This window comes from Neophocaena asiaeorientalis, unplaced genomic scaffold (genome assembly GCF_003031525.2).
Source record: "Neophocaena asiaeorientalis asiaeorientalis breed wild unplaced genomic scaffold, Neophocaena_asiaeorientalis_V1.1 scaffold204, whole genome shotgun sequence".
In the NCBI taxonomy this organism is placed as follows: domain Eukaryota; kingdom Metazoa; phylum Chordata; class Mammalia; order Artiodactyla; family Phocoenidae; genus Neophocaena; species Neophocaena asiaeorientalis.
In genome coordinates this window covers 3,758,189-3,779,295 of record NW_020173922.1, presented here as the reverse complement: position 1 = coordinate 3,779,295, position 21,107 = coordinate 3,758,189, and the positions used below count along the sequence as shown (strand labels likewise).

At 39.1% G+C, this 21,107-nt stretch overlaps 1 protein-coding gene across 1 annotated transcript in view; it reads left to right on the top strand.

The window, feature by feature from the left end:
- Window positions 1-21,107, top strand: part of ETF1 (eukaryotic translation termination factor 1) — a 28,273-nt gene that overhangs the window by 3,626 nt on the left and 3,540 nt on the right. The window contains exons 3-9 of the mRNA XM_024752342.1: window positions 14,845-15,020; window positions 15,397-15,536; window positions 18,291-18,429; window positions 18,759-18,949; window positions 19,793-19,922; window positions 20,461-20,616; window positions 21,031-21,095. Of these exons, the coding sequence (XP_024608110.1) occupies window positions 14,845-15,020; window positions 15,397-15,536; window positions 18,291-18,429; window positions 18,759-18,949; window positions 19,793-19,922; window positions 20,461-20,616; window positions 21,031-21,095 (997 nt within the window). The remainder of the gene's footprint in view (window positions 1-14,844; window positions 15,021-15,396; window positions 15,537-18,290; window positions 18,430-18,758; window positions 18,950-19,792; window positions 19,923-20,460; window positions 20,617-21,030; window positions 21,096-21,107) is intronic.

Sequence of the window (21,107 nt, the reverse complement as noted above, 5' to 3'; positions counted from 1 at the left end):
GTATGCTGGGATAAGAGTAATTTTGAAATTGAGATAGTCAATATGTGATTATCTTGATATATGACCCCCAAGGTAATGTAGCTTTAAAGGGGAACCACCTGTAAAATGGACTCACTGATTAAGTACATCTGAACAGAGTGGAGTTTCTAAGCACAATAATTTATTGCGCACTTGGCATGTTACAGACATCGTGTTAAGCAATACATTATTTCATTTAACCCTCACAAAAAGTATTGCCACCATTTGGTGGGAAAGGCAGACTAAGGCTGTGAGGTTAAATATCTTACTTTCTGGAATGTAGCAGATGCCCAGGATTTGAACCAATGTGCTGTACTGCCCAATGGATATATTTTATGGTTAAAAAAAAATGCAAGACTACACTACAGCTATAACAGACTGTTTTATGCTATGGAAGACCACTTATAGGAGCCAAAATGACTAAAATGGGTAACTTGCTAGGAGTCTTTTTGTAGTCTTTTTGTCATACTTAATTTTCTGAGTTAAAAAGTGTGTTACACGTATAACTTGAATTTAAGTTGGGCGGAACATACATATTTAGCTTCATATAAGCCTGGTAGAATGTTGGTTTCTGTGTATGCTAGTAAAATAACCAGCTAATTCTTTTCCTATATATAAGTCCCACTTAAAGTTAATGATAGCTCTTCCCGGTTGACGATTGCTCTTGGCGTATTCTCTGTAGTTGGCTTAATGAGGATAAATGTGTACATAAGTCAACTGGAACTAGGACAATGTGGATGGAAACCATGGTTGTGGGTATTTTGAATAAGGAACTAAACCAGGTGAAGATATGTAGGAGAAAGGCAGATGGGAAATTAGGTTGTTTTTTCCTAATGTTTTCTGAGCCAGCAAGAGGTAGCCACAGAAATTGTGTTGGAAGCTTTATAGTTTTCAGGTAATAAAATCATAACCAGAGCCTGTTATTACCAAGGACAGTGGTGAATGTAACCAAGGAACAGACAAGGTTCATTTGGGCTAAATTGTGTCTGTGGGTATTAGAATATTTTTTCACTTATCTTCAGCAGGGAATCTTATTTCACATATAATGAGGGCTCAGTCAGATAACCCATGTTTGAAGATCACAGTTTCTAAGCTTCATTTGAGTCTTTTGTGGTCTTTGGGCATTTTTAAAGCTTTTGTTAAAAACAACTTGTAGATATCTTGACGTTGAAGGAAATAAATTACCTGGCTTTACATGACTGTCTTTCCTGCTCCCAAATATAACTGGTGGGGGGACTATCTTTTTCCTCTACTCTGAGTAGTTCTGATACTAGATGTGTGGTTTTTTTCCCCACACCAGGCAGTTCTCCAATTCTCACTCTACACCAACTGAGCGTTCCTACAGTTGAATTAGATTCTGACACTACCCAGAGTTAGTGTTGGATCCCACTAGGTAACGGGGTCAGTCCCACAAGACTGCCCACACTTGTGATGCCAAAGCAAGTCCTACCTTACCCTACTTCTCAGACGGGCTATAATTTGGGGGTTCCTATGACTCCCTCCTTGGGTTCAGTAATTTGTTAGAATGGCCCGAAGATCTCAGGGAAACTATTTACATTAACTGGTTTATTACAAAGGATATTATAAAGGGTATAGACGAACCGCCAGATGAAGTGGTACATGGGGCAAGGTCTGGAAGAGTCCGAGTGCAGAAGCTTCTGTCCTTGTGAAACTGGGGTATGCCACCTGGGTTTACCAACCCAGAAGTTCATTAAATCTTATTCAAGAGGTTTTTTTATAGAGCTTACTCTACAGCTTCCCCTTCCCATAGGTCTGTGGATAGAGCAGAAAGTTCAGCCCTCAATAAACTTGGTCTTTCTGGTGACCAGCTCCATCCTAAGTCTGCCTAGGGGCCCCACCCTAAGTCACTTCATTGGCACTCCATATGAATAACGTAAACTCCCATCTCAGGAAATTCTGAGGGATTTAAGAGCTTTGCTAAAGGCCAGGGACAAAGACCAAAATCTCCACAAAATTCCTTACATTATATTGAATTAGAAGTTAGTAATTTTATGAAATCTTTGAATAGGTTTTTTAAAGACAAATAATACAGATTGTTTATATGGTTCGAATAAATTAAAGTATCTAAAATGTGTTTGGGTACCTTTCCCAAGTGAAAATTGTTGATTAGTAGAACACTCACCTAAATGACACTGGGAAGTTCTCAAAGTGATGAATTTCGGGTACTTTTATTTTTACTTTTGTTCTCCATATCCTTAAAGAGCTGGCTGTAACTAGAGTGATACTTTGTAGTTTTTCATACTAATACCAGAATATTCAGGCTCTTAAAAGGCTTTTTTCATCCTGTGTTCTGGCTTCCCCTGCCCCTCCTGTCTCTGATTGTTAACAGACAGGTAAAAGACCCCACTAGAGAAAAGTCAGGAATTAGAATATTTTTAATTTCCTGAGAAGAGATGAGTGTAGAACAAATAACTACAGAGGTCTTGGTGGCTTCTCACTAAGGGGTCAAAATACAGATGCCACCAACTGGTCTGAGCCATGAGAAGAGAGCAAGAAAGAGGTAGTAAAGGGAAGAGGAGGAGATAAGAGTAGGGTGTGGTGGTGTTCCTCAGTCCATTCCAAGTGTCATAGGCTGCCTGCCTTAACTCGGATCTAGTCCTAACTGCCTCTGTATTCTGGCATGGTGTTCTGTGCACTGTGAACCTAGTGAACAATTACTTTCTTTGAATTTCAACTCTTGACAGACTTCTCATTGTAACAGCAGATACACTTATCCTTCCAGGAAAGGAAGGCTTGCTCTGGACACATTCCTAGGTAAGCAAGAGTACCTAATTAGAATACCGTTTAAGGCAGAATGTAATGTAGGTCTCCAGTGTCCCCCCCGCCTCCACACACACACCAGTTGGACCCCTTTAGCAGAGGGCCCTTTTTCTTTGAGCTTGGGGTTGAGGGTGTGCTCAGTGTGGCAAACCTTTCAGAACATGTTTGGTTGTGAGAAAACTTAAAATGTGGGTTTTGTAGCAGGGCTAAATGGTTTTAGATCCTATTTAAAGAGAAGGAGAAATCTGCCTCTTTTCCCTAGACCTACTGCTGGAACTGTCCCTCTGAGAACTTGGGCAGCAGAAATTTTTTCTGAGTCCAGCCTGTTCTCCAGGGATCTCAGAATAGAACCTTCTTCTAGAATACATTCGATAGGTGTCTCTTAATTCTTCAGCAGCCTGCTCTTTTAGTGGCGGGGGAGAAAGGATTTAGAGGGGGTTCAAGATTCTTCTTTCCAGCAAGTTGGAAATTATGAGATTTCTCTTTGGGGCAGCTGTCCTCAGAGAGCATGATGAAGTCGCCTCTGATAACAGCTTTCTCTTATGCCACTGGACATACTTTGAACCCTAGCTTACTGCCTATCAGGAATGAAAATTTCCTCTTTTTTTTTTTCTTTTTCTGAACAGGTATCTTTTTCTTTGAATCTAAGTGAATTGAGATAAACAATGATTGCTCTTTTTCTCACTTCTAAACATAACTGAGTTTGAATAAGAGCCATAATTTCATTATTATTCTTGTGGATACAAAGATAAAAACACTTGATTCTTGTACGTTGATAGATTGATCAAGCTTTCTGTGCTTTAATCCAGCCGTCTCTCTTATCTCCTTAATTTGTATGTAATAGGTGTCTTATAAGTATTTACATGTTCGCTTTGTCCTTTTTTTTAACCTCCAAGTTGTTTTATAAAACATCTTTTTTAACACCAATTTTTAGACATGTAGCTTTCATCCAGTGTATACTTTGTCTTTACTCATCACCATCTTTTCTACCCAGTTCAGAGGACTTGACATTTTCAGGTGCCTGACAACAACTTCTTGTCATGCAGATAACTTGGGGAGTACTGGTCCTGTACTGTTCTGTTTTCACATTTTTGTTTTATCCTTTAAGGTCTCCTTTAGAAGAATGATCCTAGTCAAAACAAAAGATTGTCTTTTTCTTGCCATGTCTGTGGCCTTGTAAATTAGATTTTCCCCCGAACTCACATCTAAGTATATGAAAAACAAAGCCCACAAATGTATTTTTTACTATTAACCAGTCAGCTTACAAGCTTCATCAAACATCTGCTGTAGGTTGGACATTTATACATTTAGGGGAGCAGTGTGTAATACCATGAGAATGGTCTGACACACAACTTTGGAGTGATACTATGCATTTCTGGCCCCAGAATAACCTGGTACATGTTGAAGGAGATGTAGTGTAAGCAAATGATTTGGGTCTTGAATGAGGCATTGGGCATTGTCAAAAACGGACAGATTGTTTAACTACTTGAGCAGATTTCCTAGGCAAGGCAAGTGTTTCAAAGAATGTAACTGTGGGCATTGGTATTATTTGGCTGATACAGTATCTTTGATACACTGATGTAGTGGAGCTGTAACTGATCTGAGACTTTGAAATGGTCATTGAAATTCATTCTTGATTAAAAGCCAGTTAGCCTAAAATTAGATTCAAAAGCTTTGTGTTGGTCGATGGTTGGTGAGCTGTCGGGGTATTGAAATAGTGCAGAGTATTTGCATATATGTGCCTTGTTGGTAAAGTTGGCTTGACAGAGTTTGATAGTCCCAACACCAGTTTGCCTTTCAGCGTAAATAAACTTTAGTTTGCAAGTACTGAAAATGTACTGATCCCCAAACATTAATTCCTTAATACCTCTGAATATTTTTAGCTTTTTACTGAGGAAGAAAAAAAGTTTTCTTCCTATTTGGCTATCCCATTCTCTGACATCTTCTGGCCTTTATGACTCTACTTAAGAAAGAAGGCTCCTCAGGAAAGACAGGGTTAATCAAATAATGAAACTAGTTTTCTGAAGATGGGTTGAATAGCATACATTTTGGCTCCTCACAACAGCTCTGTGAGAAAAGCTATTACTGCTATTTCATGGATGAAGAAATTTGAAGTACAGAGAGATTAAGTAGCTTGCCTAATATCACAGTCTAGTACGGGGCAGTGCTAGATTCTGTTCCCACTTTCCTGATTCCAGAGCCTCTGATCCTAACTATTGTACCACACTGCCTTGCTCTTTGATTAGTATTTCTTTTGCTGAATAGAAACATCTATTTTCTTCTGAAAGGAGGATTCTTGTCCAAGGAGATCTGCAATTTACTAGAGGGAGCAGATCTGTGGAGACCGAGGAGCAAAGATAAAAGGGAAGAGGCATGCTGTTTGCAAATCTACCCTAGGAAGAATTTGGGTACTGAACATGTTTGTTTTTAATGAGCGTCATTGGTGAGGGAAAAAACTTAAGTTTTAAATCCTTCCCCAGAAGCTCACTTGTGTATTAGAAAGAAGATTAACAGGAAGGCTGTGGCTTTTCTTTTATTTGAAAAGTACTTGCGTAGTGGCCAGAAAAGATAAGAAGTGGACTTTCTCATTTATACAGTCCTGTGTAGAACACTGGTTGTTAGTAAGTCCCTAATGTTGGTTGTGATTGATATCTCCTGGCTTTGCACTGATGTGAGAATGCTAGAGAAATTTTCCAGCTTCTGCTGCTCCCTGGTGGAATATTCCACTAGGTTGATTTGTTTGTTTTTAGTTTTCTTTTTATGACAAAGTAAATTCCTGTAATTGTAGAAAAAATACTCCACCAGCTATATACATTTTTTTTTTGGAGGACAGCAATCCTAGTGCTTTGAGGATAAAATGAACCTTCTGTAAACTACTTTCTATAAAATATTGGGACATCTTGAGTTACTGTATCCTCTAGGATAGAGACTGCTTTAATGTCTTGGCATGTTCAGATATTGGTACTTGTCCCATCTGGTAATGGCATCTAACCCTGAGGTCAGTTGCACAAAACCAATTTCTAGTAACTTTGTCTAGCCTCTTTGAACAGTAACAGAATCCTCCCTTAGTTTGGTATTCTGCAAGCTCTTTATAAAAAGCAGCCCCATCAACCTCCTACCTGCATCATAGGTAATGTGGGGGGCAGGCATCAAGGTGAGGATGAACCAATTAAACGTGACAAAAGAAGGCATTCTGAAAGTGTTAGTTTTGTTGTGTTAAAAGACTGATGGGATGGTGTGAGCATTTTAGTGAAGCTAAAGCAGGGACAACTAGTCATTTCTAGGCACATGTTAGTTCCTCTCCAAAGATTGTCAAACTTTTAATTGGTATTTTATTTAGTAGTTTAAAATAAATCTCTGGCGTCCGCTTAGAAGAGACTATATAGAGAATACCCTATTTTTTATGTTAGCAATTAACCATTTATTCATTCTCAAATGTTTGAGCATCCACTATGTCCTGAAATGAGTTCTGCTTTCAATAAGTAAGTGTTGTTTCACTGTTACTTGGTGGAAGAGAAAACAGGTCAGATCTTTGAAGTGACTGATAACCAGATAGAAGTGACTGTCTCTGAATTATATCAATATTTAACCCATGCCACAGCTGTAAGATGAAGCCACTTAAGCTATTTAAAGTTTTAGAGGGAAATGAATTTCTTTATTTCTCCCTTGTGATAAATTACAAAACAGCTTTAGTGTTCTGACCATATTGTTTTGAACTGTTTTGGTTTGGTTCTTTTGTTCTGTTGGTAGATTTGGCAGGTCCTGTAACCCAATAAAGGTGATTACCACCTACCACAAAGTCAACTATTATCTCCCTCTTTGGACTTACTCAGATTCAAAGAAGACTACAGCACCACCTAACAGGGTTGCTCCCCACCTCACCCCACCCCGCCCCGCCCAGCTGTGCTGTGCCCTTAATTCTGGTTTTTACTATTAAGGGCAGGGGGGTAGGGCACAAGAAGCTATCAAGTTCCATCTAGTTACCATTTAGCAATCTATCTGCTTCCATGCTAGGCAGTTGACATATATTCTCTTATAGAGTCCTCATGACCTTGTGAAGTAAGGAGAAACTGAGTCCCAAATGGATTTATGTGTAATTTGCCCTAGGTTGTGCTGATAGGACAGGACATGAACCCAAATCTGTCTGATTTGGAAACCTGTGCTCATAACCACCCTCCTACTACGTTCCCATATTTATTCCCATTTATTCCCATATAAAACCATGGTGAATAAAATGACAAAAGGAGTAGTAATTGGAGAGGAACTGATTGGTTTTCAGCTCCATATAATGTAGCTAGCTTAGTGAATCCCAGAAACGGTGTGTCTGAGATTTAAGTTGAGGTTTGTGAGCTTGAAAAGGGGATAGGGGGAACCTTGGCCATCCATATCCTAGGCATATCGTAGACAAACATCGAGATGAAAGCTTCTTGGGGGGCATATACTCTTAAGTCCCAACTAGACCGTATAGTAGGCAGTCTCTAAAATGCTCCTGGCCCTAACCTGAAGGTAGTTCTATTATGTAGGGGTGATAAGATGGATGGCAGGGATTTGATGATAGGGTTCTGACTGGAAAAAGTTGGGCACATCTGAGCCATCACAATTCACTGGAGTTGTGTTACTGCTAGGGTAAATGACAGCAGCTTACTTGCAGCACTTGGGCTCTGAGTTTCTCTTTAGGTAGGGGTGAGGTCATGGAATCTCCACGACTTGAGCTGGCTAAGAGGTCCTGCTTAAAGGCATAGAAAGCAACCCAGACACGGTGATTCTTAACCCTAGTTATGCATTAAAATCTACCTGATTCTGTTTAAATCAATCCATTTGAGAACTGAGACTCTCTTAACCCATAATCACTATCACCCTCACTCTCCCTGTTCATGAGCTATTGAGTCAGAATATAGAGGAAGGGGAGATCTTTTTGTACCGGAGCATTTTTGTTTTGCTTTTTTAGAAAGCTCTCCAAGGGTTCTGTGGCTCTCATGCAAATTGGGCAGTGGACAAGCTTGTGGGTACCACATTTTCTTCCTACCTACCTTTCTAAAGTGTTCTTGAGCATTGTTAATGATGAGCACTGGTGAGATCTTTACAGGTCAAAGAGTACCTAGATTTTTCTTTTTGTTTGTCACTCTTATGACCATCTGCATCAGCAGGCCTCTTGAATCCTGAGCCTGGAACCCTGAGAGCCGTAAAGTTACATAAACTTATACCCCACAGCCCAGGCTTTGCTCTGCTTACCTTGTGTTTTCTTCTTTAGAGACCTTTCAGTCCTGACAATCTGAACCTTAGGTTTCCCTGTCCATAGTGTTTAGGGGTCATGAAACCTTGGATTAGGTAAGTAACTGGTGGTACTACTCTAGGGAGAGAAACATTCCTTTCAACGGTCACCTTTGAGAATGAGGGAACAGAAAGCTGTCAGCTATTTCTTTAAATTCCCTTCCTTCCTGAGTTTTGTCTAGTATTATTTACTGTCCGTATTTAGTCTACTTACAGCTACTTCCTTCTGTCTCCCAGCTGTTTTATTTCTCAGAAGTTAGTCTTCTGGGTGGAAGCAGTGCTGAACTCTTCTTTGAAAAGGGAAAGTGCCCCTAAAATGATGAGAAACAAGAAGGGATCTGAGAACAGAGGCCCCTAGAGGCCTTACATGGCACATTGTATGTTGTGTCTTATTTTGCTCAGTTTTTACAACCTGCATGTGAATCTTTGCTGTATACCTCATAATTCACTGGCTTTTGAATGAGAGCCTTTTGACTTTGGGAAAGGGACATGGTGACAAAGCAGAGGAGTGGATGAAAACTATTAAAATCAAAGGCGTAGTTTGCATACACTGCCAGCAGCTCCTTAGTGAGAGCTTTATTTCTCATTCTCCCCTTAGGACTGTTTGCTCTACTTTAAAATGAAATAGTTAGCTTCCTTGGTTTTATTTTGGTGTTTACACAAACTGGTCTAGCAACTTAGATTGGCTTGGGGGAGTGGGGTGGGCGGGGAGGACTATTTATTTTGTTTGGAAGCTTTCCTGGAAAAACTTTTTTTTTTCTTAATTTATTTTTTAAAACCAGAAGCCTCCCTTTTTTTTAATTTTTAAAATTTTTATTTATTTATTTATTTTTGGTCACGTGGTGCAGCGTGCAGGATCTTAGTTCCCTGACCAGGGATAGAACCCATGGTCCCTGCAGTGGAAATGCAGAGTCCTAGCCACTGGACTGCCAGGAAATTCCTGGAAAAACTTTAATTTTCTGTATCAAACCCAACATACAAAACATCAGAGATTATAATGTGGCCTTTAAATTTCTAAAGTAAAAGCCATCCATTTAAATAATCCTTGTTTCCTCATCCCCAGTCAGGTGTCAGATGAATTCAAAAACATAAGGTTTCCCCCAGACTGGGTAGGGAGAGGCACAAGGGGAAACTAGTGAAAGGTAATTTTTTTAAACATTAGTCAAAATTCAAAATGAGTAAGAAGCCAAGACTAACTTTCAAGTAGTGTTTCAGATTTAGCAACTTGGTAGAAATCTACCAAACAAAATTTTTTGGCAAGCTGTACTTCCAAACCATTTTTTTTAAGTGGAATCCTATAACAAGATTCTGTTCTTAGGTATCTCTACCACTTTGTCCTCTCTAGGATGTTAAATGGATGTGAGTGCAAGGTTGCCCAACTCTGGTGCTATACAGTGAAGTTGCTTAATGGATGCTTATCTTCTTAACCTATCTGCAGTGGAAAGTAAATAGCTGCTTATCTTAAGGTCATTGCTTTGTCCTCCACCTGATTATCTTGCTTTAGGGATTTCCTTTAGGCATTTTGGGTTCACTCAGTTAATTTATCCCAACATCCTTTTTAGCCTCAAACTTTACATCCTTTGGGGTTTGGTGCACATTAGCTTCCTGAGCTCTGAGCCTTCACCCCTGCTATCCTTGGAGCCCCTTCTCATTACGTTTCCTACTTACTGCCTCTTTGCTCGTTCCATCTCCTAGGAAACTATTCTGTAAATCAGAGCACATGAGCTTTTTAAAACTGAGCTCTTCTTTTGAGAAGTAACTAACTCCCTTGGTCCCTAAAGATTCCAAAAGCCCCAGGGTAGAGAAATGCGCTCTTTTGAGAATTGTTCATCTGAAAACAAATACAAGCCAGTGAAGCCCATATTGCAATTTAACCTGTCTTTTTTCCCTATCTTGTGTATTTTCATATTATACAGGTGGCACCTACAATCTAGAACAAGTTTGAAGTTAAATTTACTTGCCCAATTTTTCCAGCCCCTCCTAGATAAAGCAAACTCCTTTTTTCCTCTTTGGCCTATAAGATTTGGCAGAACTCCAGACGGAATTATCAAAAAGTTTTTTGGAGGGCTTCCCTGGTGGCGCAGTGGTTGAGAGTCCGCCTGCTGATGCAGGGGACACGGGTTCATGCGCCGGTCTGGGAAGATCCCACATGCCTCGGAGCGGCTGGGCCCGTGAGCCATGGCCGCTGAGCCTGCGCGTCCGGAGCCTATGCTCCGCAACGGGAGAGGCCACAACAGTGAGAGGCCTGCGTACAGCAAAAAAAAAAAAAAGTTTTTTGGAAATTCCTCTTCAGGAACCTAGCAAGATAAATATTGGAAGTAAAGCAGTTTGTTACATTTGATAGCTGAAAAATAGGACCCAGAGCATACTCACTGACTGTAAAGATCATTTTTCTTTTTTTGTAATAGAAGATACCAGTTTGTTTCATTTGAGAATTCTTTTTCTGTCTAATTCAGAAACTGGAACACGGCCACAGGTAGAATTGTATGAGAGCGATACATCTGACTTAGTGTAAATGTGTGTGTGCATGAGCAAGGGATTGTTCCGAATCAGTCTGGTTTGTCAGTACTGTATTTGAAGTTTTAGGTGATTTAAATAATGGAACTAGATATACATTTATATAGGTGAAGAAATAACTATGGGTCAGGTGTGGGTGTAGATATGCTTTATCTTATATGAAGTGTATCTTGGAAGCAGCTTTTTTTAATGATCATTTTCCTTGTGTTTGTGGTAACAACTAAAGCTGCTTATCATAAATTTGATTCTCTGGTTTGGCTAGAATATTTGCTCCGCTATCCAAGGGGTGGCAGCAGAGCACACACCATACTTTACCATGTACTGTTAATCGACTTGTAGTTCATTGGGGGAAGTATCACAAAGGTTGTGAACCAGCCTTCTAGATTTGGAGTAGATACCCCAACAGAAACAGTGCCGGTTTTGGAGACGGAACATTAGCTGACAATCTGAGAGCAACCATTTTGATAGTGGAAGAGCTTGATAGCCAGCTTGTCTCCTTCTATAAAGAAAACTTGTCTGACTAAGGGACTTGTGGAGTTTACCACTAGGAGAAAACTTTCAAAGGGCAGGGTCTTGTGTAAGTGAGGTCCCTTTCCAATGCTGGTACCAAGGTGCACATTTGTGAAGTTAATTTTACTCTAGAAAGGTAGTTTCCAGACACTTCCAGATTTTAAACAACTATAGTTATAAAGCTAATATTAGGGGTTTTCTCTACTTGCTGATGTTGTTCCCCTCACTGTCTCTTCCCTTCTTTCTTATGCCACTTGGCACATAAGCCCATTTGACTTAACACTGTACCCATCTTTCTAATTTCTTTTTCTTGCCAACTTCCACCAGACACTGGATATGTGAGATTACACACTCGGTGATTAGGGGAAAGTTTAGGTGTTTCTGTCAGTCTTCCCAGTTTATCTAAAGAAAGCCCCCACCCATTTCATTATGACACTAATACTTGTAATGATTAAACTTGTCATAGCCTTTAGGGGCATGATCTATAAGAATCTTAGGAAGTAACTTTCCTACAGACTCATTAAGTATCATGTAGAAACAGTCTGTAAAATGATAATCACATTACTTAACATGCTTTGGCTCGTATCAAATCAGCTTTTGCCTTCAAAATATAAATTGTCTCAATTTATTTATTTACTTATTTATTTTTATTGAAGTATAGTTGATTTAGTGTTTTGTTAATCTCTGCTTTACAGCAAAGTGATCAGTTATACATATATACATTCTTTTTTTTATACTCTTCATTATGGTTTATCATAGGATTGTTTTAATTGATTTATTTTTTATTTTTGGCTGCATTCAGTCTTCATTGCTGCGCGTGGGCCTTCTGTAGCTGTGGCGAGCGGGCGCTCCTCTTCTTTACGGTGTGCCGGCTTCTCATTGTGGTGGGTTCTCGTTGTGGAGCACGGGCTCTAGGCACGTGGGCTCAGTAGTTGTGGCTCACAGGCTTAGTTGCTCCGTGGCATGAGGGATCTTGCCAGACAAGGGCTCAACCTGTGTCCCCTGCATTGGCAGGCGGATTTTTAACCACTGTGCCACCAGGGAAGCCCGATAATGTAGTTTTATGTTTGCTTCAAGGAGAACTAGGAATACTGAAATGAGGTATTTCTTAACTGGTGGTGCTAGTAAGTATCTTGAGAATGCCCAGGTAAAAAAAATACGTTGCTGGCATCAGTATTAAGGTAAGAGTGAGGCTGGTGGCTGCTCATAAGGGACCTCCCATGTGACAAGGCCTTGGGGGTGTCCTCCATAGGTCAGGGTTTAGTCCTGGTTTTTAGTTGTAGAAACTTGAATTTGCTTGAGTACCCAGAGTTGATCAGACTTTCAGTGCATTGCTCTTTTTAATCAAACTCAAAAGTGATTAATATGTAAAATATATTTAGAGATACATTTATTTAGAGAGAGAGGGGTGTGTGTATGTGGGTGTGACATTGTGTGAATACAAGGCTCTCATTTCCCATTATAAGGATACTTAGGGTGCTAAATTAGTGATTATAAATTTTCGAGGTGAGCCTGGAATTTTATTTATTTATTTTTAATATTTATTTTTTTGGCTGCGTAGGGTCTTAGTTGCGGCATGCGGGATCTTTGTGGTATGGGCTGTTCCTTGTGGCACACGGGCTTCTCTCTTGTTGTGGTGTGTGGATTTTTTTTTCTTTCTCTAGTGCCGCATGGGCTCTGTAGTTTTGCGGCACGCCAGCTCTTTCGTTGAGGCGCCCGAGCTCAGTAGTTGTGGTGCACAGCTTAGTTGCCCTGCAGCATGTGGGTCTTAGTTCCCCGACCAGGGATTGAACCCACGTCCCCTGCACTGGAAGGCGGATTCTTTACCACTGGACCACCAGGAATTTTAAAGGGAGGGACCAGGATATTAAATTGGTATTTCATCTAGACTTTGGAAAGTCTTGTTGCACCACCCTATGATGGCATCATCCTCTGAAGAACCACCAGATTCCAAGCCTCTGCCATAGACTCAAGGTCAAACTCCAGCCTGTTGTCACACCCTTATCAAAGCTTCTCTCTTCATTCCTTGGGGAATGAGGTGTTTCCCAAGAACCCCTTAAAGTGCCTTACTTCTTTACATATTACATAACTAATATTCATTCAAATATTTGAGCACCTACCATATTCTTTTTTTAATTGAAGTATAGTTGATTGTAAATCAAACTGGTGTACAGCAGAGTGATTCAGTTATAATACATATTTTTCATATTCTTTTCCATTATGGTTTATTACAGGATATTGAATATAGTTGCCTGTGCTATACAATGGGACCTTGTTGTTTATTTTATATATATATATTCTTGTATTTGCTAATCCCAAACTCCTAATTTATCCCTCCCCCACCCACTTTCTGCTTTGGTAACCATAAGTTTGTTTTCTACGTCTGTGAGTCTGTTTCTGTTTTGTAAATAAGTTCATTTGTGTCATATTTTTAGATTCCACATGTAAGTGATATCATATGGTATTTGTCTCTGTCTGATTTCACTTAGTATGATAGTCTCTAGGTCCATCCATTTTGCTGCAGATAGCATTATTTTTCTTTTTTTTTCTTTTTTATGGCTGAGTAGTATTTATGTGTGTGTGTGTTTACCACATCTTCATCCATTCATCTCTCAATGGACATTTAGGTTGCTTCCATGTCTTGGTTATTGTAAATAGTGCTGCTGTGAACATTGGGGTGCATGTATCGTTTCAAATTTTCAAGTTTTCTCTGGGTATGTGCCCAGGAGTGGGATTGCTGGATCATATGGTAGTTATATTTTTAGTTTTTTAAGGAACCTCCATACTGTTTTCCATAGTGGCTGCACCATTTTACATTCCCACCAACAGTGTAGGGAGGGTTCCCTTTTCTCTACACCCTTTCTACCATTTGTTATTTGTAAACTTTTTGAGGATAGCCATTCTTACTGTTGTGAGGTGATACCTCATTGTAGTTTTGATGTGCATTTCTCTGATAATTAGCAGTGTTGAGCATCTTTTCATGAAATGTCTATTTAGGTCTTCTGCCCATTTTTTGATTGGGTTGTTTGTTTTTTGTTATTGAGTTGTATGAGCTGTTTGTATACTTTGGAAATTAAGCCCTTGTCAGTCTCATTGTTTGCAAATATTTTCTCGCATTCAGTAGGTTGTCCTTTTGTTTTCTTTATGGTTTCTTTGCTGTGCAAAAGTTTACAAGTTTGATTAGGTCCCATTTGTTTATTTTTGCTTTTATTTCTGTTGCCTTGGGAGACTGACCTAAGAAAACACTGGTATGATTTATGTCTGAAAATATTTTGTCTTATGTTCTCTTCTAGGAGCTCTATGGTGTCATGTCTTGTATTTAAGTCTTTAAGCATCTTGAGTTTATTTTTGTGTATAGTGTGAGGGGGTGTTCTAACTTCATTGATTTACAGGCGGCTGCCCAGCTTTCCCAGCACCACTTGCTGAAGAGACTGTCTTTTCTCCGTTGTATATTCTTGCCTCTTTGTCAAAGATTGACTGTAGGTGTGTGTGGGTTTATTTCTGGGCTCTTGATTCTGTTCCATTATTCTATATATGTTTGTTTTTGGAGCACCTACCGTATTCTGAACACAATTCCTAGCTCTGGGTATACTTTGATTACAGTGGTGTAGCCCCTACCTTCATGGTCACCTTGAGAGTGATTTATTTCTACTATTTTAGGGGCGCCTCACTTTTAACTCCCTTTATTAATGGTAACTCTTTACTTATATGGTACTTAAACCTCTAATGCTATACTTTCTTCGACAGCAATGGCACAAGCATGATATCATTGATCATTCCTCCCAAAGACCAGATTTCACGAGTGGCAAAAATGTTAGCAGATGAGTTTGGAACTGCATCTAACATTAAGTCACGAGTAAACCGCCTTTCAGTCCTGGGAGCCATTACATCTGTACAACAAAGACTCAAACTTTATAACAAAGGTAATCTGGAGCGTGATCATTTACCTCCTCTACTTTGTCTTGGTTGTATTTTCCACTTTGATCCTGCCATGATGCTTTCGGTCACTAGTGTTCTCTTCGCTCAGCCATAAGCATTGTCCCTTTGGTCTTTTTTTTTCCCCCTAAGTTATTTTTTGAAAGTTAAGTAGTATTCACTGTACTTAAAATAATAAATCCTCCTTTTTAAAACATCTCAAGTTTCAAAATTAGGGAGAGAAATCTGCCTGAGAGATTTACAGATATTTCCACCTTATTTAAATTATGAGGGGCAGGAACAACAGGCTGTGGGAACATTTTCTATTAATTGAGGAAAATTAGGTGTGGATATAAGTAGAGAAATTGTTTGTGTTCTTTGCAGTACCTCCAAATGGCCTGGTTGTTTACTGTGGTACAATTGTAACAGAAGAAGGAAAAGAAAAGAAAGTCAACATTGACTTTGAACCTTTCAAACCAATTAATACTTCATTGTATTTGTGTGACAACAAATTCCATACAGAGGTAAGAAGTTCATCGAATATTTTCATTACCCAGAAAGAAACCCCATACCCATTAGCAGTCATTCCCAGTCCTCCCTCCCTACCCCCACACCCCAAGATCTCTCAGCTCTAGGCTACCCCTAATCTATTTTCTCTCTGTGGATTTGCTTGTGCTGGGCATTTCAATATAAATGGAATGATAGAATGGGTGGCCTTTTGTGCCTAGCTTCTTTCACTTAGCATGTTTTCAAGGTTCATCCATGTTGTGGCATGTATTGTGCTTCATTCCTTTTTATTACCAAATAATATTTGCTACATTTTACTTATTTAACATCATTTGATGAATATGCTGTTTCCACTGTTTGTTATGAATAATACTGCTTTGAACATACAAGTTTTTGTATGTCCATAAGTTTTCATTGGGGGCAGGTATATACCTAGGAGTGGAATTTCTGGGTCATATGGTAACTGTTTAACCATTTCAGGAATTGCCAGTCTGTTTTAATTGTGCCATTTTACAAGGCTGGCTTTTTTTTTTTTTTTAATTATGGCACTGAATGATATCATTCAGCATGTTTGAGGAAAGTGCTAAGCTGGGTTTGAAGAACTAATTAGAAGCAAAGAAATAATTGGTTACCTGATCTCCATGTCTCCCTATGTATCCATGATACTTCTCTACATTTCTCGCTTAGTTTTCAGCTCACAGATTGTAAAATCTTTATTAGCAGGTCCATAAGAGCTTCCCCGCCCCTTTTAAAACTTTTGAGTGACAGAGCTGCCATAATATGATGAACATTAAGGGTGGAAAGGAAACCTCATTAGAGTGACCTAAATCAGTCAACAGTAGAACAATCAGGAATTCACAGCTGGCTCCTAGTTCAGTCTCTTGCCTTTCATCGACCTAGGGGAAAACCTCTACAGTGGAATTAGAATTGACATTTGTCGACACAGTTTACAATGGATGATTTTGCTAACTTGACAGGAAGTTCAGTTCCAGTCAGATCCTGAGCAGTTGCATAGATGGTGGAGACTGATTTTCTCCTGGCTATCACAGCCTTCTTCTGGCAAAAGCTTTATTGGAGAAGCTCTTTGCCACCCTCTCCAACTTAACTGTTGTCTGGTTTGATGAAAGCAGATTTTAAATCTTGTTGATTTAAATAGTACCTGGTACTCATGTTACCTAGTTTTAGCTTACTTACTAAGTTAGCTTCATTGGTTTTTCTAAACCTTAACTCCTCTTCCAAGACACCATTTCATCGTGCTAGCTTTATCTTGGCTTTAACGTGTATGTCAATAACTACATACGAATGTGGCATACTGAACAATACAACTTATGTCGTGTTTAATCGGGATATTTATACATTCTTATGAGGGATAAGTCTATTCCCTGATGAGCAGGCTTGTTAAAAACCTAAATTAATCAAGCTGCGTATCAGAGGTTATTGGGATACGGCAAAATTTTTAACGTGGGCAATATTCATGTCTTTTTTTTTAATATCTGCCAACACTTTGTTTTATTTAATTTTTTTTTTGTTTTGCTTTGTTTTATAAATTTATTTATTTTTGGCTGTGTTGGGTCTTCATTGCTGTGCACGGGCTTTCTCTAGTTGCAGCGAGCGGGGGCTACTCTTCGTCATGGTGTGTGAGCTTCTCATTGCAGTGGCTTCTCTTGTTGTGGAGCACGGGCTCTAGGTGCGCAGGCTTAAGTAGTTGTGGCATGTGGGCTCAGTAGTTGTGGCTCGCAAGCTCAGTAGTTGTGGCACACGGGCTTAGTTGCTCCGCAGCATGTGGGATCTTCCCAGACCAGGGCTCGAATCTGTGTTCCTCTGCATTGGCAGGCAGATTCTTAACCACTGCGCCACCAGGGAAGCCCAATATTCATGTCTTAATGCTAATTATCAGGCGTGCTTTGGTAAAAGGGTGATTCTTAGTGATTAATCTGCTTTCCAGTCAATTCCTGAAGGATATTTTCTTCCTCAGTTAAATGGTTTGGGTAATAATTAGTGCTAAAGAGGCTGCCACCTAGTAATTAGTCATCCACCAAGTCTATAGAATTTAAACTCCATCATGGAAAGTCTTGCCCATCTATATGGGTCCCAGGACTATTTAAATATTTTCTCTTTCAGGAGGCAGAAATACAGTGATATAATGCTAACCCAGAAGGAGGATTTTCCCCCATAAAAATTCAGAATTATTACCTGTAGTACCTTCAATATAAAATTGAGTTTTAGATCCTGATATCATTAATGATACTCAAGACATAGTTAAATGAAACATTTAAAAATTAGGTCTTTTTATAGACTGTTTCTGGGTTTTGTACTCAGTGAGTACTACTCTAGAGTTGATTTACAAGATACTCTTATTTGCCATAGTGAATACCGCCTATTAATGCTGGGGTTATTAATGGTAACAGAAAGTCAACTTTTGGAGGTTAGACTTTGAATGTTATGTTCCCTAGACCATCATCAGTCTAAAATCAAGGACCTAGGAAGAATTTGAGCCCTGTAACTCTGTATTAGTTTTGCATTCCTGTGCCTAGGTCAGCTTTGTAAAAAGGCTTCACATTGATATTGTTGGTTTTCTCCTGAATCTGGTTCAAATTTGTCCATGTGAGTTACATATTTATAGCTGAAGTCTATAATTACTCCATGAAATGGTTTTTCTGTAGTACTCATACAAGTGAGTGGAGAGGGCTTGTATATGCCCTTTTGGATTTTTGTCTTGACTTTAGCAAAGCTTTGAGGTTTATTGTGTGGTACCTGTGTTTGCTTTTCAGGCTCTTACAGCACTACTTTCAGATGATAGCAAGTTTGGCTTCATTGTAATAGATGGTAGTGGTGCACTTTTTGGCACACTCCAAGGAAATACAAGAGAAGTTCTGCACAAATTCACCGTGGATCTCCCAAAGAAACATGGTAATCTAGGAAGAGAACATGAGCACCTTTGCTTTGTGTCTGACATTAAAGAAGCAAATTGTATAATAGGGGAAAGTAAATCCAGATGATGGGAGAAGCATCATGCAATGACTTGTTGGTGCTTGTGGCTCTTTTGACTAGAGAATTAGTGGTCACTCTGTGAAAGCCAGTAATAGCTTATACCAAACATTTAAGTTAAGGGAATAGTGATTTTCCTCTTTCTCCTTTCCCTGGGGAATAGCATGATTATATAGTTACTTTTTAATTAGCAAGGCATCTTGTACTTTTTAATAACTGACTTTTTCTCTCACTACTTTTCTTTGTCAAAGGTAGAGGAGGTCAGTCAGCCTTGCGTTTTGCCCGTTTAAGAATGGAAAAGCGACATAACTATGTTCGGAAAGTAGCTGAGACTGCTGTGCAGCTGTTTATTTCTGGGGACAAAGTGAATGTGGCTGGTCTTGTTTTAGCTGGATCAGCTGACTTTAAAACTGAACTAAGTCAATCTGATATGTTTGATCAGGTAAGTGAGAAGTAGATGCTCCTTTATGTAAGTTTCTAGGTGAGAGTAGTTGAGTTCTCTGAGTGCTGGGGACACGCACATCTTTTTTACTTTTACAGTGAAAAATTCTGTGTTAAAAACCTAGCTCTGAGTGGACAAAATTCCATGTGTATTATTAGGAATATTAGGAGATATTCCCCCATGTCTTTCTGGACTTTTTTTCTTTTGAAATCAGCCATTTTTTGGATAGTATCTTTCTGGACCCTATGTTGGCCCCTGGTTTTAGTGGGTTGCCATAATTGGCTTTAAAATGGAGTTTGATTTCAAAGAAACTAGGACTGGTTTTTCCTGTCTTTTTCGGACTTATTCCTGGAGGTAAGTAAAGCAGTGAGCCTCTCAGCAATATGACGGAGCTGATTAAGCCTAAAGCGTTTAATCCAGAAAGCTCTATTGGTTTATGACTTGGGCTGGCCATAACACATTCCCAAGGTGTTCTTCTGGTGTGGGGTAGTAGCATTACAGTAGAAGGCTCACTAAAGAAGCTGTCTTATATACTCTACCACCTTATATAGCAGGAACCAATAGTTCCTCCTTTCCTCCACAAGACACTTTGTTTTGTTTGTGTTTAATGAGTTAGGCTTTTATAGGTCTGATAGAATGTGTGATATCATTGGCTAAGGAAGTTTATCCTGGCAGTGTTCTTCAGTGAGACCTATTCATGAGTAAATTGGGCTCTTTCCCCTCCTCTTGAGGCTTCACTGATCATGTTGCTAGTTTTGCATGTCATTAAAAGGTAATGGGTCTTGGTAAGGGTGTTATGAAGTACTAATGATGTGCTTTTTAAATTTTTTTTAATTGTGTCAGAGGTTGCAATCAAAAGTTTTAAAATTAGTTGATATATCTTATGGTGGTGAAAATGGATTCAACCAAGCTATTGAGTTATCTACTGAAGTCCTCTCCAACGTGAAGTTCATTCAAGAGAAGAAGTTAATAGGTATCAGTGAAATGCAACTTACTTATTGTGAAATGTTTTTGTATGTATATGTGTATGTATATGATTATATGTACAAAACAAAACACTGAAAAGGTAAAAGGAAGATTTAGCATTTTAAGTCCTCTTCAGTGGAATCATTAATCTTTCTTTAGTTGTTAAGTCTAATAAATGTGTTTGTTTTTCTACTGTTTTTACTGTTTTTGGCAATAGGAACCAAACTTCAGTTAGAGTTCCCATATTAATTATCCTTTGTAATAGAGTGATGAATAGAGAGCTCAAATTAAAAATTAATGGGGCCATTGTTTGGCTATGTTTCTAATTTGACACACACATTTCCAAATGATTGTGTATTTGGCCCAACTGTTACCTCTTCAGAGTCATTTTCTGGAGCCTAAACTAGCAGTGTGATTTTTCACTGACATTTGGCACTTACTCAGTTTTAAGTTGACTCTTTTCTCTTCCTGATTTTGAGTAAGAAGGTCTATATCTACAAAAGAAACCTTAATATATGTTCTTAATGACCTGTCCCTAACCACAGGGCGATACTTTGATGAAATCAGCCAGGACACGGGCAAGTACTGTTTTGGAGTTGAAGATACACTAAAGGCTTTAGAAATGGGAGCTGTAGAGATTCTAATAGTCTATGAAAATCTGGATATAATGAGATATGTTCTTCATTGCCAAGGCACAGAAGGTATGAGAATTAGAAAATAAGATGACTGTTACTGACCTGTGTATTCAAGAAGCCTGGGAGGGAGATTTGGGAAAGGTGGCTGATTTCAGGAGCAGTGAAAAGGCAGATCTATACCGTGTTTCCCAGTCTTTCAGTCTGTATCCAGTTGAACTGATAAATGTCTACCTAAGATTGTTAAATTTTTTGAGGACAAGGGCTATATCTTAAATATCTTTGGTGTTTCCTTATGATAGGAGCAGTGTACCTGGTAGACATTCATTCATTGCATGCTGACTAATGTTCTTATGAAAAGAAGGTTGCTAGAATGCGTTCAGGAGCTCTTTCATCTAACCTGATTCATCTCATCTCATGGAACTTAAGCCTGTTAGTATATGAGAAGTGGGTTAACACATTCTTTTTTCCCCAATGCTACAGAGGAGAAAATTCTCTATCTAACTCCAGAACAAGAGAAGGATAAATCCCATTTTACAGACAAAGAGGTATGTGATTGG